Source organism: Coffea arabica, chromosome 2c (assembly GCF_036785885.1).
Source record: "Coffea arabica cultivar ET-39 chromosome 2c, Coffea Arabica ET-39 HiFi, whole genome shotgun sequence".
In the NCBI taxonomy this organism is placed as follows: domain Eukaryota; kingdom Viridiplantae; phylum Streptophyta; class Magnoliopsida; order Gentianales; family Rubiaceae; genus Coffea; species Coffea arabica.
In genome coordinates, this window is record NC_092312.1 from 40,492,011 (window position 1) to 40,512,245 (window position 20,235).

The window sequence follows — 20,235 nt, forward strand, 5'->3', positions numbered from 1 at the left end:
CATGTTTAAGTAGGTTTGGGACTATCATGAGGCGCCGAGAGACGCTGCAATAAAATTAGAGTCCTCTACCTTGCTAAAGCAAATAAAATTCTGATCTTTTGGGTTGCTGCAGTTTCGGGAATGGCTGGGATTTCCATGTTGCTTTGTTTGATGTTTGATAGTGAATTATGTATGCGTTTAAAACAGCAATCAATGGTAACGTAGACCTGCTGCCTTTTGTTTGTGCTGCCCCCATTTTGTTTCCCATTGTTCGTTTAGTTTGCTTAAGTCGCTGTTTTCTTACACCTCTGTGGAATCTTGCTCAGTAGCTTGTCTTGAAGGATTTTTGGGTTTGGTTGGTGTTAGGAGAGTTTGGAGTGGTTGAAGCCATCGGCTTCTGGGTTTATTTATCTTGTTTTGGGTTTGTTTTCTCGCAAGTTTGGTTAAATTGTAGCAGATTTTGAGGTTTATTGTTCTTCCTCTTGTGTTTTATCATGTTCATGATCTAAGTGTTCATGTCTTGTTGGCGACTTGTGAACCAAAAAGCCACTAGCTTTTACATTTCTCTCTCCCCATGAAGCTGGAACTGATGTTATCCGTTGGTTCCTCCTTTGGTGATATTCGTGGTTTTAAAAAAAAAAAAGAAAAGAACTTGGTTTTATGGCTTACGTTTACCTGAAAATTTGGAAACGATTTGAAGTTTGATGGTTTGAGTGAAGTGTTTGAATAATTTCTTTTGTTCCTGATGATCCCCCCCATTAATTCATCAGAAACCAACTGCAGTTTTCTTTAGCCTGCAATTCCCTCATGTTTTCATTCGCTTGGATTGTCAGTGGCCATGGTGTTCATCAAAGGGTGTTGAGGGTTTCTAGGGGATCCGTGTTGATGAATGTTTGCTTTTGATTTGAGTTTGGTACCAGAATGCGTTGCATGTAATTGCTGGAATCTCAAAGTATCAGAAATTTGCTGCAAAATGTTGATGTAGTTTAGTTGCACGTAAAGTTCAGCAGCCTTGTTTTATTGTTCCTCTCTCTTATCCCAAGTTTTTGCATTCTGTGTTTAGCTAGCGAACCAATTAGAACTCTCTTGTGATGTTTGTCATGTATGCATCTAAGCTGCATAAAAAGTGCGTAAAATGGTTGCAGAAGAAGGAATTGCAGAACCTTCATGAAAATAACGTCTCTTTGGTTTGCATGCATGAAGTTCTTTCAAAATTTGCATTTCAACCTCACATGTTTCTCCTCGTTCTACAAAGACCCAATTACATTCCAATCTCTTGCAATTAAGTCCTAAGTTGATTGCAATTTGAATCGTTATTTGGCCTTTTATTATTTTGGGACCTGTTGTAACAACCCCACTTTCCCCTAAGGCGAACCAAAGGGGTTAGCGGACTGCCTGCCCAACTCTCGCCAGGACTAACGATGCAGACTAGAACTATCTATAGCGATCCGGAACTTACAAACGAGCGTAAACAGATCAAAATGGTAAAATAATCCAAAATAAAAAAAATGAAATCCGGAGCCGGCCATGAATAGTAACCGACCCGTCAGAACCCAACCGAAATAGCTAACAAACATTCACATCTGAACTTTAGCGATTACAATCCAAAAGGACATACAAAAGTTTTCAAAAGTTAATACATATACACGGTTTGCCAAATCAAAAGAGAAAACGCCCCAAAAGTACACTTAGGGTTTTAATACATGAGCTATACAAAAGATATGTTCAACTAGCTCAATTTGGCAGCCATTTGTCAAATCCAGACCAAAAGGGTTTATTTTCCTGTAAGGAAAACAAAAGGAACAGAAAGGGGTGAGCTTGCGCTCAATGAGGTACCAAACATATAGCAGAAAATCATGGCATTTCACATTTAACAAATCAGATACACATGCCAGATGTAAAGCAAAGGAACCAATGATTCAAATCAGAAGGATACGGGTGGCTCTCAGGAGCCAAATTTCCAGCGCAGTACTTGATCCAAACCGGTTGACTCTCCGTCAACGTATATAGAACCAAAACGTCCGTAGACCCCTCTTTACACCGAATTCCGTCCACCAAACACCCCTTTACCGGCCCCGCTCACCGTAACCGAACAGAAATGGTAATACTCGAGTATACCGGAATCAAGGGTCTCAATACCCAAAAATCCCCGAACAGACTACCGTGGTTCATTATCTAATCGTCCAGGCCCTTGCCGGCCCGACTCGAATAACTTAGCCACAGGATTGAGCTCATAGGTCATAGAAATCCGAACAGATGCAGACACAGATAACAGATTCAAATTTTGCATAGTAAATTGGCATATGAACAGACTAGAGAACGAGTGTGATAAAGTACACCCCCGTCTCGAACAAATAAACAGATTGCAGAGCAGAAATCAAGTTAAACAGCAATGGAGGGGAGTGGTACACTCACCGGTTCAACTTCAAAAGTTTTCACTTCAGATTGGCCTTAATCGCCAAAAACCCTAAAATAACAAAATAAACCAATTGAAGGTTTCACATCCATAATCGAGTAAACACAGTGCACATGAGGCTCGACTACTTGTCGTATGCCTCGCCAAATAATTACCAATGCAAGGGTGGAAAACATGATTTTCTTGGAAACAAAAAGGTAACATGAAGACTTAGGCGCAAACAACCCAAAAGCCTTTCATTTCCACCAAAAGGCAAATCCAACTTAAAGGAACCAGACGGCCTATAAAATCGGGCAGCACCTCCCCTAAAATTCTTACTTTTCCAACCATCAAGGCTTCATTAAACCCTCAAATCGGTCCCAACACCTCACAAAAAATTCATCTCATTTCCCAAAAGCCGTTTGCTAGGCTCAAAGTGGTACAAGTGCAAAAGTTAGCTAGGAAACAACCGAAATGAAAGCAAGCCCTAAAAGAGACTCGATAACGAGTCATATAGCCATACCAATTATAACCCTAATAGGGTTTCATATGCATAAATAAGCATCATAGGTAACCAGAAATTAAGAAATGGCTTTAACTTAGGCCTTAACAAAAAAATGTATTTGACCTCATAATGCGGTAATGACACCACTTTCACTACGGTTATCGGATGGGGGTGCAAGACCCACCGTTTCGAAGCTATGAAACAGGGCTACAACAATGTAGAAGACCACTCAGTCCAAATCCTAGCACAACTAGGCCAAAAATGCAGAATACCACAACCTGAACCGTAATTGCAGGTTCCCAAATCGCACTATGCTGTAATGAACACAACTCAATCTATACAGGTCCAAATGCCGAAATTCCAAAGGCATATGTTAGCTAAGACATCCAGCTACATTTCATCAGAAGACTCAACAACCAAATCCAAAGCAATTCCAGTCAGAATGGCCAATTACAAGTGCAGTTTTCGCATTCTGATCAACCCAGAACAGCAACAGTAAAATCGGCATATCTCACTCTACACAAATCCAAATGACCTGAAATTTTGCAGACACTTCAAACTCATCAATACCTATAACTTTCATGTTTTGAGCAAAGTCCAATTCGGCCTCTAACTCTATGATCCAAAATCAGACAGAATTAGGGGTGTATGAACCCTAACCTTTCATTTTTCAATCCAAACTCAAAATTGGTTGCCATTATCATCAATTCACACCTACTAGTGTCATTATAGGTCATTACCAATCATCATAAACAACCACACCATCATAATCCAATTAAACCAGAAAAATCATCAATAAAATAAAAACTTCACCAAATCACTTCAAACCAAGATAAAAACCAGAAATTTCAGCACTTTAGGTCCCATTAGGCACCATTTAAGCATCATTAAGTGAAGTAGGATGTTTAATCACCACTTACCTAGGAAACAAGAGAAGAGGAGTTGTAGACCACCTTAACTCTTCAAGAAAACTTCACCAAACCAACCACTATCACCAACTAGAAAGATTTTATGGAGTAGAAATGGATGTAAGCAAATGTTTTTGGGTGATTTGCACCAAGTAGTAGCTAGAACTTGAAGAGTTTCTTCTTCCTTCCTTGCTCAAGATGGCCGGCCAACAAGAGGTAAGAAAATGGTGATTTTTGTGCAATTTTTAAGATATTTAACCTCTTGGTCAAAAGGTCAAAAATTGGAATAGTAAGTCATAAGCCTTGCCCAATGAAATGGTGACACTTGTCACCTCAATTAATGCATTCCTATCCTTTCTTTTCTCTCTCACATCAATCATTTCACACACTCTACTTATCTCTTAACACCCGATAAATTTTACACAGTATCCGGAATTTAACCTAATTGACCGAATTTTTTCGAACTTTTCGCACTAGTGGGTCCCACGTCCATTATTCACTCTTAATTTTTCAAAAACTCTCCAATACTAGAAAAATCATCTAAAAACTATAATTACTCATAAAAATTCATCAGGAAAATTTCCTAAGCCAGAAAACGCAGAAAACATGCAATTAAGGGGAAATAAACCCTAGGAAAAGATTAGGGTTTTTACGGGTTCTCACACCTGTGAAGTTCTTAAATGTTTCGATTGGACTCAAATGATTGATTAATGTTTGCAATTGGGTCCTAAAAATGCAACTTGAACCATTACTTGACATTTTCTTTACTCTTGGACCCTTGAAGTTCCCAAATAGTTTAATTGGACTTGAAAAGATTTGGTCAATGATTACTTTTGGGATTGGTTGGTAATTTTCCTTCTTTGTAATTATGCGTTATTTGATTATTTTTAAGTTGCAATTGAGGAAAGATTCGATGATTTGGTGGATTCAAATTGTCTTATTTACATTTTATTGTTAAATTGGTGCATTAATCATTTACTTTGATGGTTTTAGCCCAAGTTATCTCTTTCTTTGGTGACTCTAACCCCAGTTAAGTCTTGTTCACTTTACTAACATCACAAACGGGGAGATATAACTTCTTTTATCCTTTTTTGTCTCTCCTCTATGTGATCCAACGTGTTAAGTGAGAATTGTATGTCTACTTGCTTTCCTTGCCTTTCCTTAATTCCTTTCATTTATTTCATTTACTTTTACTTTTATTAAGTTATTCTTTTATGGGGTATGTGTACACCTCTTGGCTTGTAATAGATAGGGCTTGGAGAGCATTTTTATTCATTTTTCCTCTTCCCCATTTGTTTTAGTTAGCAAATGTAATAGGTTCATTAGCTTGATTGCTTGCTTTTGTTGCTACGTGTTAATTTGCTTTATTAGACTCTTGTATTTAGTCGAGCATGCTAAGTGTTATGTGCTACGTGTTTATAGGTGATTGGCATGTCTACTTGCTTTCTATAGTCATAGATGAATGTGATGGATGAATGCGTCACCGTGGCTAGTCCAACGCTGGCCATGGTCTCTCCCCTCGAACTCTCGCAAGTCCAATGCTTGTGAGAGAATTTTAGAAAAGAGCTAGTCCAATGCTAGACCCAATAGGTTGTCCCCTCTCGTTAGTACATACTTGCATGTCTCACTACATTTCATGTATTTTTCTTAGTTTTCTAGCATTTGGCATGCCCCTCCAACCCTTTCCCTTTCATTTTAGGCTTTTTGCATCTCCATGCTAGTTATAGGGTACATTTGCTAGAGAGTTACCCCTTAAATATGGGATATAGTCGAGTGTGGCTTTTCTAAGGCTTAGCACGCTTGTATTCCCTCAATCAAAGGGAAAATTAAAATCGTGAAGTTAGGAGTCATTCCCGTACCCGACTTGATGCATTCCTCTAGGTTCATACACTCTCATTTTTATCATATCACTTCCTCACCTTCTTTATCCACATTTTCTCACTACTTATATTTTTTCTCAATCCACATGCCATGTTTGCACATTTTTCTTCTTTCCCTATCTTCTACCTCACAAATTGCACCAAGTTGCACTTATATGCATTTACTACTAGTATATCATATTTTCATCCACTTGCACACAAACACCTTTATTTTCTCAATTGGCACACATGCACTTCTCTTACATTTGCACACATGCACTTGTCTTACATTTGCACACTTGCACTTACATTTGTATTTTTAATTTTATTTTATTTTGCATTCTTCTTACATTTTCACACTTGCACTCATATTTGGGTCTTCATTTGCATTACCCGTGACCTCTATGAGAGTTTTCCTTATTGGCCATCACAACTCATGTGGTTGGGACCAAAAAGCCTCATAAGAGACATTTTAGATTTAGGATTGCATTTTTCTTTTTTTTCGCATCTATTAGTCATATCCAACATGCAACACATACTTTGGGTAGAAGAATTAAGAAAGAAGGGCTAAATCACGCAACTAGCTTTAGCTAGGGTAAGGGAGTGCCTTAGGCTTTGCCTTTGCCTTCTCCCTTATCAAATGTGACCCCCGATCCCTTTCTTTGGTTACGTAGACCTAAAAAATTCTTTAAAAAGGGTTTGTTTACTTTTCTTTCCAAAAATAAAATCACTTTTTGGGTGACTTGGTACACCCTAACTCTATACCAAGTGGCGACTCCTTTTCTATCTAAAACCCTTTGTTTGGCCAAACCGTCGCATTTCACAATCCCACGGCCTTTTGTTTCACCTTCACACACGTTCACATACATATCCCACATACTACTTTCACACCTCAAAAAGTAAGGCGCGACAGTTGCATCTCTGATTAGCCCTACTGCCCTAGACAATCAAATTTCTATACAAATTTGTGACATTTAAAACACCATGATTGGTTGTGTAAATTTTTTTGTTGGACTAAAATTGAAATTGTCCAATAGGTTTGAATTCAAAGTTTTGGGTAGTTTTAAATTGGGACGTGTAATTGGATTAAAAGTGTTATTCAATTGTATTAGGATTTATAGATTAAGAAATAAGTAAAAATAAATGTAGATTGTGATATGAGCACGGAGTCTCAAAGTGTGGAGCTATTTCTTCACTACTCGCTCGTTAAAGGGGTTGCTCAAGTCATTTGGAAGAAAGAGATTAAGGACCAAATTTTCTAACTCAAATTTTCAGCGTTTATTTCATTAGTTTTGTCATCATTTGTGGACCAAATTAGTTAGCAGCTATTTTTTGCCATTTTCGTGACTTTTTCCTAGTTACTTTAGGAGTTTAAGGTCAGCCACCTTTAGAAAGACACAATGCCGTGAGTTGTCATTAGGTTTTCCTAGTTGGACTCGGTTTCATTGCTTGTAAACCCTGTAAATATGGCTTAAACGTTTTTTCATCATGAACAAGACGAAATTATTCCAAAAAAATTATCTTGACAAATAGATCTCTTGGCTCTTTGAGTACCCTTGAACACTTAAGAATTTCTTGAGTGGTCATTCGGCTTATCAATCAAGAAACCATCCTTGATTGTGCCGCCTACTATCTTTCCTAGGGTTCGCTAGTTCGTTTAGTTATGGGTCAAGATTGTATCAACATTTGCGACCACGGGGATTAGAGGGGTCCGTATAGGAATTCCTCTGCTCCAACTTGTATTAATCACCAAAGATTCGGAGCTTGTTAATGTAAATTGTGTTTCGTCAACGAGGTTCGTATCAATTGGTATCAGAGATAATTGGTGATTTTTCAAGTTATATCCCTTTATTTTTACTCAAATGCATGAGTTCTTTTTGATTTTGTGTCCATCCGTTGTTGTTTCTAGTGATCTGTTAGATTCTTGTTCACCACGTCTTAAGGTTTGGTGTTTCGTTAGAGTTCTTATCTTGGCTGTCCCTTTTTGTTTGGGGTGAATTCGTTTAAATTTTAACAAGTTCTTGTTGCTGGTTTGTGTGTTATCGTGTCTTGTGTGTTCTTGAGTCAAAAAAAAAAAGAAAAAATATAGAGAGAGGAATTTCTTCCATTGTTTCTTGAAGAAAACCCGAGAGCCTTTGGAAAAAATAGAGGGAGGAATTTCTGTCATTGTTTCTTGAAGAAAACCTGAGAGCCTTGTTCTAGGGTTTCTTGTTAATGAAGTGGTACGATTGGAATTATAATCTGACCTTGCTTCTTTCTTGGAATTTTGAGACGAAATTTGGGATTTCTTGAACTTCTTGATTGTTAAAAAAGAAAAAAGAAACAATCTTGAGTTCTTGAGGTCTTGAGTGTGGATCTTGAAGCCTTGTGAAACCTAACTCCTTGTCTTGGTGCATTCGAAGAAACAAGTGGCTGTTGGGGCGTAATCTTTGGAATTTTCTTTGTTTCTTGAATCCTTGAATTACCTTCGTGATTGTTTGTGAGATTCTTGAAGCTTACTGGGGTTTTTGGGATCGAATCTTTGATCAATAAAAGCTGCAAAAATTGTGCCCGCCAAACCCTAGTGCTCATGGTTGAAAGTTCTTGGCTATTGTATAAAAAAAATTATTACAGCCACGAATTTGATCCATAAAGTGACCAGAAAAAGGTGTTGGTTGTGTTTTTGGAAGGTCAAAATCAACTAAACAACCAAATAAAAGAAACACCCGCAACAACTTTCCAAATCACAATTGGATTCCTTTTGCTTGGACAATCCGATAGCTAGTTGACAAATTCTTTTGGAAATTCATTGACCACAGCCTATATAATCCTTGCTTTATTGGAAAAAGGGGTTTATTTCCAGAATTATTCCAAGAATTCCAACTACAAGGCAGTTTCCTAATTGCTACACTACACATAAGCATTGGGTCCTTCATTTCCTAGTGTTCTAGTGTTAGATCACTAACCAGTTTTTGTGTCATTATTTCTAACTTATTTCCAATAGTTTTCAGCCATAATTTTCAGTAGTTTACAGCCTTAGTCACGTTGTTAAAGTCTAGAAATATCAAGTTCAAATTTCCGGTTTTGGTCTTGTTCATTCTAGTCATTGTTACGTTGTTACTCAAGTAGTCGATTGAGTCGCTATTTTCAGCTTAGTTTCAATAAATTTTCAGCTTCATTCTTGTTCCAAAAGTCGAGTTTTTCCTCCTCAAAATTTCCAAATTCATGTCACCTTTTGTGTCATTACACATACTTTTGGTTAACCACACTCAAGAAACTTGTATAGCTTGGTTGAACACTTACAAGGAATTCTAACCTATTCAAGGGAGGCAATCAAGGCTTTGAGAGCTTTTGGTGAGACCAATAGAGTGAATACTTAAGTGTAAACACAAGCATGGGCGAATACAAGTGAGGGAGCGAGAAAGGAAAATTTTATTCTTTTGTACTAACATTTTCTTGCAGGGTACCTAAGCAAAGGAAGAACATGAACCTAAAGTAAACCTCACACTTAAACTTGAGGCTTTGTTTGGTGATTTTGCAAGACGAATCAATAACAACATTGAGGCTTTGCATGAAAGAATGGATAAGTTGGAGTTGTCTCAAACACCATCCAAGGGACGATGAGACAAAATCAACATGGGAGAATCCAAGAGCTCCAATAATGAAGAGGTTGAGCGGAGGTCAAGACCGAGAATTTACGAACCAAACCAAGGGAGTGATCCTATCAAAGGGATCAAAATGAAAATTCCAGCATTTCAAGGGAGATCGAGTCCAAAGTGATACGAATCTGGTTGGTGAGAAGATTCGCGACCCAAGATCACTTGTTGGATTCGACTTCGAATGCAAGAATGGTAGCAGCGGAAACCCTACGACCCCTCTAATCCCCGTGACTACGAACTTGTTGATATTATCTCAACCCGTAACCAAACGAATTAGTGAACCTCAGGCAAGTGTAGAAGGCGCCACAATTCAAGTGCGATTCTTGAATTGATAAGCCGAACAAGAACACTAGAGTATAACTCTAAGTTGTTCAAGATTTGCTCGAAAGCTATGGAGAAAACTCTCTCAATATTTTTATCATAAAAGTGTCTACCTTTTATTGGTGTAATATGGTGCCTTATATAGGCTACAAGTGAAAACCCTAATCTAGTAGAAAATGGACTAAGGGTGCAGTGGATATGGGCCCTAATAAGGGAGGCTTAACCCCCGACGGGTTAGGCCTCATGTGGCCTTTCCTTCCTAGGCAGCCCACTCTAGCAACTAATAATGAGTAAATTAGCAATCTTACCCTTGGCGATTCTACGTGCAATATGCACTTAGCCAATTATTCAATCTAATCAACTAATGTGGAAATAACTAACTATGATGCTAAAACGGAAATTAGGGTTTGGCAAAACCCTAATCCTCAGGTGTAGCTTCAATGCTCATTATCGCACCACGACCACCTTCACTTGAGTGTATGAATCCTTCAAAGGACTTGTGTATGGCCTGAATAAGTACATTGAGTTGCTCACGAAGTTTCTTTGCGCGAGCCCTAGTAATGGGTCCACTTGGGGCGTGCACGTGATCCTCAATTCCTCGATTACTCGAGCCATTGTTGGCCTGCCCACGTACCATGATGCTATCATTCCCCTCCTCTTGAGAAGGATTTGCCCTCAAATCAAACGCATCATCTGCATCAAAAGGAGCTAAGTCAGAGACATTAAATGTAGCACTAACTCCATACTCACCAAGAAGGTCAAGTTTGTAGGCGTTGTCATTGATGCGCTCCAACACTTGAAAAGGTCCATCACCTCGTGGTTGTAATTTGTTTCTCCTTTGAACAGGAAAGCGTTCTTTGCGCATGTGCAACCATACCCAGTCGCTAGGCTCAAAAATCAACTTTTGGCGACCTTTGTTAGCTTGCTTGACATATTGAGCAGTTCTTCTCTCAATGTTAGCCCTGACTTTCTCATGCAGTTGCTTAACGAACTCTGCACGTTTCTTACCATCCAAATATGCGCGCTCATGACTAGGTAATGGCACTAGATCAAGTGGTGTTAGCGGATTAAAACCATAAACACATTCAAATGGAGAGAAACCAGTAGTAGAATGGATAGCCCTATTATAAGCAAACTCAACATGAGGTAAACACTCCTCCCAAGATTTTAAGTTCTTTTTGATGATGGCACGCAATAGGGTACCTAATGTACGATTTACCACCTCAGTTTGACCATCAGTTTGGGGGTGGCTTGCTGTAGAGAATAGCAGTTTGGTGCCTAACTTAGACCAGAGTGTCTTCCAAAAATAGCTCAGGAATTTAACATCTCTATCAGATACAATGGTCCTAGGAATGCCATGCAATCACACAATCTCTTTAAAGAACAAATTAGCAATATGAGATGCATCATCCGTTTTATGACAAGCAATGAAGTGTGCCATTTTAGAGAATCTATCAACAACCACATAAATGGAGTCATGGCCATACTTGGATCTAGGCAAACCAAGTCTAAAATCCATAGAAATGTCAACCCACGGTGCACTAGAAATAGGTAACGGGGTGTAAAGGCCATACGGGTGTACCTTGGATTTAGCTTTCTTACAAGCTAAGCATCGTTCTACCACCCGTGCAACATCTCTCCTCATGTGCAGCCAATAGAAGTGCTCCTGCAGCATGGCAAGAGTCTTATCAACCCCAAAATGTCCCATAAGGCCACCCGAATGGGATTCTCGTACCAAAAGTTCGCGGATGGATCCATGTGGGATGCAAAGCCGATTGGCATAAAACAAGTAACCATCGGAAATGAAGAATTTACCTTACCCAGTGTGTTTGCAAGAAAGGTAAAGTTCACCGAAATCGCTATCTTGTGCATAGATGTCTTTAATCAGCTCAAACCCTAACAACTTAGCATCTAAGGAGGTGAGTAGAGAGTACCTTTGTGAGAGTGCATCCGCAACCACATTAGACTTACCAGCCTTGTATTTAATCACGTACGGAAAGGACTCCACGAATGCGATCCACCTTGCATGCTTTTTGCTCAGGGTGTGTTGGGCCTTAAGGTATTTAAGGGACTCATGATCAGTGGGTATCACGAATTCCTTAGGCCTTAAGTAGTGCTGCCAAACTTGTAGTGCTCGAATGAGGGCGTACAACTCTTTATCATAAGTTGAGTAGTTCAGCGCAGCCCCATTGAGTTTCTCACTAAAGTAGGCAATATGTCTTCCTCATTGGTTCAACACAGCTCCAACTCCAATACCTGAAGCATCACAGTCAATTTCAAATGTCTTAGAAAAGTCAGGTAAAGCAAGTACAGGTGCATGTGTGAGTTTGTGCTTTAAAGCACGAAAGGCTTGTTCTTGAGAATCTCCCCAATGGAAGTTCTCATTCTTCTTGATCAACTCGGTCAAGGGTGCAGCAATAGTGCTAAAGTCCCTCACGAATCTCCTATAGAAACCCGCAAGACCATGGAAGCTTCGAACATCACCCACAGACCTTGGTGTTGGCCACTCTTGAATAGCTTTTACCTTTTGATCATCCACCTTCATTCCCTGCGCACTTATAACAAACCCTAGGAACACAAGTTCGTTAGTGCAAAAATTGCACTTCTTGAGATTGGCATAGAGCTTCTCTCTTCGAAGTACATCCATAACAGCCCTAATATGCTCTAGGTGCTCATCATAAGATTTGCTATAAATTAGGATATCGTCAAAATAAACTACCACAAATTTTCCTAAGAATGGACGCAGAACATGATTCATTAACCTCATGAAGGTACTAGGTGCATTAGTTAGCCCAAAAGGCATCACTAACCACTCATACAAGCCATACTTAGTTTTGAAGGCAGTTTTCCATTCATCCCCCTCCTGAATCCTAATTTGATGGTACCCACTTTTGAGATCAATTTTGGTAAAGAACACAGCCCCATGTAACTCATCAAACATGTCATCTAAGCGAGGTATAGGGTGGCGATACTTTACCGTGATGGCATTTACGGCTCTGCAATCAGTACACATTCTCCACGTACCATCTTTCTTGGGCACCAGAATGACTGGAACAGCACACGGGCTTAAACTCTCACGTGCCCATCCTTTGCCAAGCAACTCGTCCACTTGCCTTTGCAACTCCTTAGTCTTCTCCGGGTTGCTCTTGTAAGCTGGGCGATTTGGCAATGAAACTCCAGGGATGAAGTCAATTTGATGCTCAATGCCCCTAAGTGGTGGCAATCCACTTGGCATGTCCTCGGGGAAGACATCAGCGTACTCCTGTAAAAGAGACTTAACCTCGAGAGGTATATCAGTATCAAGTTCATGCATATTCAGAGCTACTTCCTTGCTAACAAGCATAAGAAGTGGCTGCTCATCTCTCATTAACTTCCTCACTTTCTTGGCTTTTATCAGGAGCATTTGTTTTCCCTCGATTTTTACCTCACTTGCCGAGCTATCTATAGCCTTTTTCCTCTCCTTTTTTTGCCTCGGCTCTCTCATTTTCTTTCCTTTTTGCACTATACTTCTCAAATTCTTGTTGCAATTTCAATTGGTCCTCATGCACTTGTTTGGGGGAAAGGGGAGCTAGTGTGACTTTCTTACTGTTGTACAAGAAGCTATACTTATTAGTCATACCATCAAAAGTCACCTGTCTATCAAACTGCCAAGGCCTACCTAGTATAATGTGACTAGCCTGCATAGGAACTACATCACATAATACTTCATCAGAATATTTATGGATTTGGAAGGATATAAGAACCTGCTTGGTTACTCGAACCTCCCCAGAGTTGTTGAGCCATTGGAGCTTGTAGGGTCGCGGGTGATCCCTTGTAGGCAACTTCAAGTTGTCCACCATGAGTGAACTAGCAACATTTGTGCAGCTCCCACTATCAATAATCATACTACAAAGTGCTTGGTTGACAAAGCACCTGGTGTAGAAAATGTTCTCCCGTTGAAGCTCGTCCTCCTTAACACGTGCAGTTAATGCTCTCCTTGCAACCAAAGCAGTCCCAAAATGACCCTCGGGTGCACTAAACTCCTCTTCATTTGGCGATTCCCCCCCACTACCTCCGTCAAGAGGTGGTATGCCTTCGTACTCGGTTTCGTCCTCACTCACGATCTCACCATTTTGCATCATAATCATAGTCCTTTGATTGGGACATTGACTAGCAATATGGCCTCTACCTTGGCATTTGAAGCATCGAGTGTCACGAGCTCTAGTTTGTACCCTAGGCTCCTCAAATTTTGGAGTAGAAGAGGGCGGCTTGCTAATACTAGGGTTGCCCACCTTACCTCCTTCGAATCTCGGTTTTGGTGTAGGAGCATTTGGTGAAGGCCGGGAGTCATTCCGTGGTTGGAATGGGCGGTTGGTAGAGTAGGTGGTGTTACCGAAAATCGGTCGAGTAGTACCCCTTCTCTTGAGCCTCTGCTCGACCTTAACGGCCTTGTCAACAAGCTCATGCAACTCCATATAATGTCGAAGTTCCACTCGTTCAGCAATATCGGGTCGTAACCCGCTCAAGAATCTCGCCATGGTGGCTTCAGGATCCTCCTGTACATCCGCTCTAAGCATCAGGATCTCCATCTCCTTGTGGTACTCATCCACACTCCGGTTGCCCTGAATTAGGGTTTGTAGTCGGTGGTACAAATCCCTAGTATAGTGTCCAGGTACAAAGCGGGTGCGCATCATGGCTCGAAGTTCGGGCCATGGAACGAGCTCAGGGAGTCCATTTCTCCTTCTAGATTTCTTGATTTGGTCCCACCAAACCACAGCGTACTCAGTGAATTTCATGGTTGCCAATTGGACCTTTTGCACCTCGGAGTAGTTTTGGCAAGAAAAGACCATTTCGATCTTGGATAACCATTCGAGAAAGGCCTCGTGATCGGACCGTCCTCTGAATTCAGGGATTTTCATTTTGATCCCCTTGAATACATCAGCGGGTCCAGTCGGGTTCCTTCGTCTTGCCCGAAAGGGAGGCTCCTCGTCATCATCATCATTGTTATTGGAACCATCGGACGACTCCTCCACTTCCCTTCGCCTTGGCATGGACTTAGTGGTTTTTGGTGTTCCAGACGCTCGGAGTTGCAGCAACTCATCTTGAATGGGTACTAGCATGCCTTGGAAACGTCTCTCCATTTGCTCCATCATTTGTTCAAAGTCCATGGGACGAGATACTCCTTCGTTGCCACTAGACATGAAGTCTCAGGTGTACCTGCAAGGGTTAGTAGCAAAGAAAGGGCAAAAAGGAGAAAGAAACGTTTGTCTCCCCTCTTTTTTTTTTTCACTTCGCTCCCTAAGTGTATACTCTCACACTCGTGTATGGTCACTCAGATCACTCTAATGAGCTCACCAAAATTTCTCACAACCCCTTGCAAACCTTGAAGAAAGTAGAACTCCTCAAGTGCTCAAGTGTAGCCCAAAAACAAGTTTACGCTAGAATTTGAGGTTCGTAAGAGTAGAGATTTTCTTGGAAAACAAAATTAGGACACTAAGAATGGAGTGGTAGAATATATTCAAGACTAAAAACTGGAAAAGGAATTGACACAAAAGCTAAAAAAAATTAAGAACGACACTAAAAACTCTAACCGACAGGGAAAATGGTCCTTTTGCTTTGCTGGAATTTTTTTTTTTTTCTCTGGGCCGTTTGCTAAAATATAGCAGGTGATATAGCTAAAAGATAGACAGGAGTTTAGGCACTATGCAGCTATAAAATAGGGAACAAGATGAGGCTAAAAGTTAGCCTATCAGTTTTGGAAGTCTTTGGCTTTTAGAAATCTTTCGGGTTTTGGAGATTAGGAAGCTGCCTTTTCTTTTTCTTGCTTGGTGTTACCCGATTCCCCTTACTTGGTTGTGGAGCAAGATGGGCAGTTTATTTTGTTCCTTTCAAGATCAAATTGGCTGCCGCAACAATTTTTTTTTTTTTTTTTTGTTTATACAGCCAAAAGATGAACTATGGGTTCGGCTCAAACACACAAATTTCCAGGTTTGGTTGCAGCTTTGGTGCGGCTGTTTTGGTGATTTTAATGTTTGGGCAAGTTGTGATTCTTGGTTCTCAACAATTAGAGCTCAAAGTTCAGGTATGTTTCAATGTCATGCACAAGAAAATTTCAAGAATTCAAGATCAAACCACAATTTCCAGCAAATAACTTCAAGAATATCAAGGCTAATTTCCAGATTTCAAGAATATCCAGAATCCCTTCAAGATCTTCGTGAAACCAGCAAATTTGACGCAAGAATTTCAAGAACAAGGTACCAATACTTTCCTAGATGATAAGCAACTCAAGAAAAACGACATAAACAGATTTGGAAACAACTAAAACTCAACAAGAAAGACGAACAGATTTTGGAAACTATCGAAACTCAGCAAGAAGGAATGAATAGATTTCTTCTTCCTTTTTTTTTTCTAACGAGATAGATACAAAAGACACGAAAAGAGGGATAAAAATGATGTTACCAACAAGCTAGCTCTGATGCCAGCTGATACGAATCTGGTTGGTGAGAAGATTCGCGACCCAAGATCACTTGTTGGATTTGACTTCGAACGCAAGAATGGTAGCAGCGGAAACCCTACGACCCCTCTAATCCCCGTGACTACGAACTTGTTGATATTATCTCAACCCGTAACCAAACGAATTAGTGAACCTCAGGCAAGTGTAGAAGGCGCCACAATTCAAGTGCGATTCTTGAATTGATAAGCCGAACAAGAACACTAGAGTATAACTCTAAGTTGTTCAAGATTTGCTCGAAAGCTATGGAGAAAACTCTCTCAATATTTTTATCATAAAAGTGTCTACCTTTTATTGGTGTAATATGGTGCCTTATATAGGCTACAAGTGAAAACCCTAATCTAGTAGAAAATGGACTAAGGGTGCAGTGGATATGGGCCCTAATAAGGGAGGCTTAACCCCCGACGGGTTAGGCCTCATGTGGCCTTTCCTTCCTAGGCAGCCCACTCTAGCAACTAATAATGAGTAAATTAGCAATCTTACCCTTGGCGATTCTACGTGCAATATGCACTTAGCCAATTATTCAATCTAATCAACTAATGTGGAAATAACTAACTATGATGCTAAAACGGAAATTAGGGTTTGGCAAAACCCTAATCCTCAGGTGTAGCTTCAATGCTCATTATCGCACCGCGACCACCTTCACTTGAGTGTATGAATCCTTCAAAGGACTTGTGTATGGCCTGAATAAGTACATTGAGTTGCTCACGAAGTTTCTTTGCGCGAGCCCTAGTAATGGGTCCACTTGGGGCGTGCACGTGATCCTCAACTCCTCGATTACTCGAGCCATTGTTGGCCTGCCCACGTACCATGATGCTATCACAAAGGCATACCTCGAGTGGGAGCGGAAGGTGGAAATGATCTTCAAGTGTCACACCTACACCGAGGAGCAGAAGGCTAAACTCACGGTAATCAAATTCACTAATTACGCAATTGTTTGGTGGGACCAATTGTGCATGTGTGGGAGACGAAGTGTGGAGCCCGCTATTACTACTTGGATTGATTTTCGATGGATCATGAGGAAGAGATTTGTTCTGAGCTACTACTACCATGACTTGTACCAAAAATTACAAAATTAATGCAAGGAAGTCATAACGTAGAGGACTACTATAAGGATATGGAGGTCACCATGTTACGCGTAGATGTCCAAGAAGACTACGAGGCCACCATGGCTAGATTTCTCAATGGCTTGAGACTTGAAATAGCCAAGAGATTGGAGCTACAACTATATGTAGAGATTGGCGAGATGGTAGATAAGGCCATGAAATTGAGCAAAGGCTCAAGGGAAGAGGTCAACCACGATCGAATTGTGCTCTCTCTAACCTAACTCCAATGCCAAACCAACCAAGGAATGAGCACAAACAATCGGCCAACTCAACTACTGCAAGGCCAAAAGGAGAGTCATCCAAGGGAGACACTAAAATAGCCTCTAAAATGTCTTCGAAGCAGCCAAAAGTGAGGAGTCAAGACACTTGATGCTTCAAGTGTCAAGGAAAGGGACATATAGCTAGTTAATGCTCCAACCAATGGGCAATGATTATGCTCTTCAATGGTGAAATTGTGTCCAATAATAAGGCCGAGTATGAGGGACCGCCACCACTCGTTGATGAAGAAGATGAATTGGGAGAAGAGTGGGCCATCGATGGACAAGTTGTCCTTGGACTTGTTGCATGAAGAGTGTTAACTACCCAACTCAAAGAGGATGATGTGCAATGTGAAAATATATTCTATACACGATGTTTAATTAAAGACAAAATGTGTAATTTGATAATTGATGGAGGTAGCTGTATCAACATAGCGAGCACACTTATGGTAGAGAAGTTGGAGTTCACAACCACAAATCACCCATGAACTTAGAAGCTACAATGGCTCAACAATAGTGGTGAAGTTCGTGTCCCCTAACAAGTACCTGTTTCATTTAAAATTGGTAAATATGAGGATGAAATTCTATGTAATGTTGTTCCTATGGATGCGAGCCCTATGATACTTGGTAGGTCCTGGCAATTTGATGAGAAAATTACTTTTGATGGGGTTACTAAGAAGTACACTTTTATGCATAGACATAGGAAAATCACATTAGTACCTCTTATACCCAAACAAGTACATGAAAACCAACTGAGTTTGCAAAGGGAGTTTGAAAAGGAAAATGAGAGGAAGAAATCATTAACTAAGGTTGAGAGTAAGGTGAGTAAAGAGTGTAGTATAGAATCGGCCAAGGTTGGGAATGTTAAAAAGAAATTGAATTTTCTCGTGAAACAAGTTCTTAGTGCAAAGCAGTCTTTATTCATACCTTTTAGTAATGAGCTTTTGTTGTCTACTAATGAGTTAGATCCAACTTTGTCGGGTGAAGTTGTTTTTTTTTTTTTTTGCGGGTACAACGAGGTATGAAAGTGGTGAATGAGGGGTGTGTTGTTCCTAGATGCCTTGGAGAATTGCAAAGTTTTCTTGGAGTTCCATGTTTTTATAATCTAATTGTGGAGCAAAACTTGCAATCGGCTGTCCAACCTTCAAGTTCAAAGGAGTGTTGTTCTTTTATAAGTTTTAATATTGCATACAATTTGTTTCAATTCAATTTTGATCAAGCATTATTTGTTAGTACACCTTTCTTAATTTGCTGCAATTTTGATCACTCATTCATTGCTTAGTGTATTGTAGGGTTTGATGTTTTTCATTCACTTGCGTTAGAGATCATTGAGGATTACCAACCTTTGAGTGACACATACGGAGTTAAAGAAGCACGAAATGATGTTCCATTTGCTGCTTTTGAAGGACTTGAATCTCGAGCTTTAAGGATATCCATAATTCCTTTTTAGTTGCTGCCAAATTTGAGCAAACATCTATGTTCCAGCCGTTTCAACTAACTACCCTTTCGTTGAGATTTGTGAACTACATTGATCATTGTTTACCTTAATTCATGTGCATGGTGTAAAAATTATCCAAGCGACACACAAGTTGTCATGTATGTGCTGTGATCTATCCATGCATGGTTCAATCTAAGTGAGCCAACATGCCAGCAGATTTGAGAACAAATCATTGTCAAGAGAAGAGGACCGATATGAGAACGAAGTCTCAAAGTGTGGAGCTATTTCTGTGCTACTTGCTCATTAAACGAGTTGCTCAAGTCGTTTGGAAAAAAGAGATTAAATACCAAAATTTTCAGCTTAAATTTTCAGCATTTATTTCATTAGTTTTGTCATCATTTGTGGACCGAATTAGTTAGTAGTTATTTTGTGTCATTTTCGTGACTTTTTCCTAGTTACTTTAGGAGTTTAAGGTCAGCCACCTTTAGAAAGACACAAGGCCGCGAGTTATCATTAGGTTTTCCTAGTTGGAGTCGGTTTCGTTGCTTGTAAATCCTATAAATATGGGTTAAACATTTTTTCATCATAGACCAGACAAAATTATTCCAGAAAATTATCTTGAGAGATAGCTCTCTTGACTCTTCAAGCACCCTTGAACGCTTTAGAATTTCTTGAGTATTCATTCGGCTTATCAATCAAGAAACCACTCTTGATTATGACGCCTACTACCTTTTTTAGGGTTCACTAGTTCGTTTGATTGTGGATCAAGATTGTATCAACATTCACAACCATAAGGATTATAGGATTGGAATTCCGCTACTCAAACTTGTATTAAACACCAAAGATCGGTGGCTTGTTAATGCGAATTTCGTTTCATCAACGGGTTCATATCAGATTGCGTATGAATTGTAAAATAAGCTAATTGGAAACAGTCAATGAATTAATGGAATTTTACAAAAAAAAAAATAATTGGCAACAGTCAATGAATTAATGGAATTTTACAATTGAATAACACTTTATTTTACAATTCATAAGCAATCTACATTTATTTTTACTTAATAAATTCTAATACAATTGAATAACACTTTTAATCCAATTACACGTCCCAATTTAAAACTACCCAAAACTTTGAATTCAGACTTATTGGACAATTTCAATTTTAGTCCAACGAATGAATTTACACAACCAATCATGGTGTTCTAAATATCAGAAATTTGTACAAAATTACAAAATTTTTCCAACTAGATTATCAAATTTATTTGGTTTATTAAGAAAAAATTTTGTTGCACTTTATTAGTTTACAACTACATTGTAAACTAAAAGAAAAATACTTGTAAAC

At 39.6% G+C, this 20,235-nt stretch overlaps 1 protein-coding gene across 1 annotated transcript; it reads right to left on the bottom strand.

Moving 5' to 3' along the window:
* Positions 1–10,023: 10,023 nt before the first annotated feature.
* On the bottom strand, positions 10,024–12,972 carry LOC140035663 (uncharacterized). Its single transcript, XM_072076977.1, has 4 exons — positions 12,416–12,972; positions 11,862–12,292; positions 11,208–11,271; positions 10,024–10,951 (listed from the first exon to the last, which is right to left on the bottom strand). The coding sequence occupies exons 1-4, from the start codon at positions 12,970–12,972 to the stop codon at positions 10,024–10,026; spliced, it is 1,980 nt and encodes a 659-aa protein (XP_071933078.1).
* Between the last annotated feature and the right edge of the window lie 7,263 nt (positions 12,973–20,235).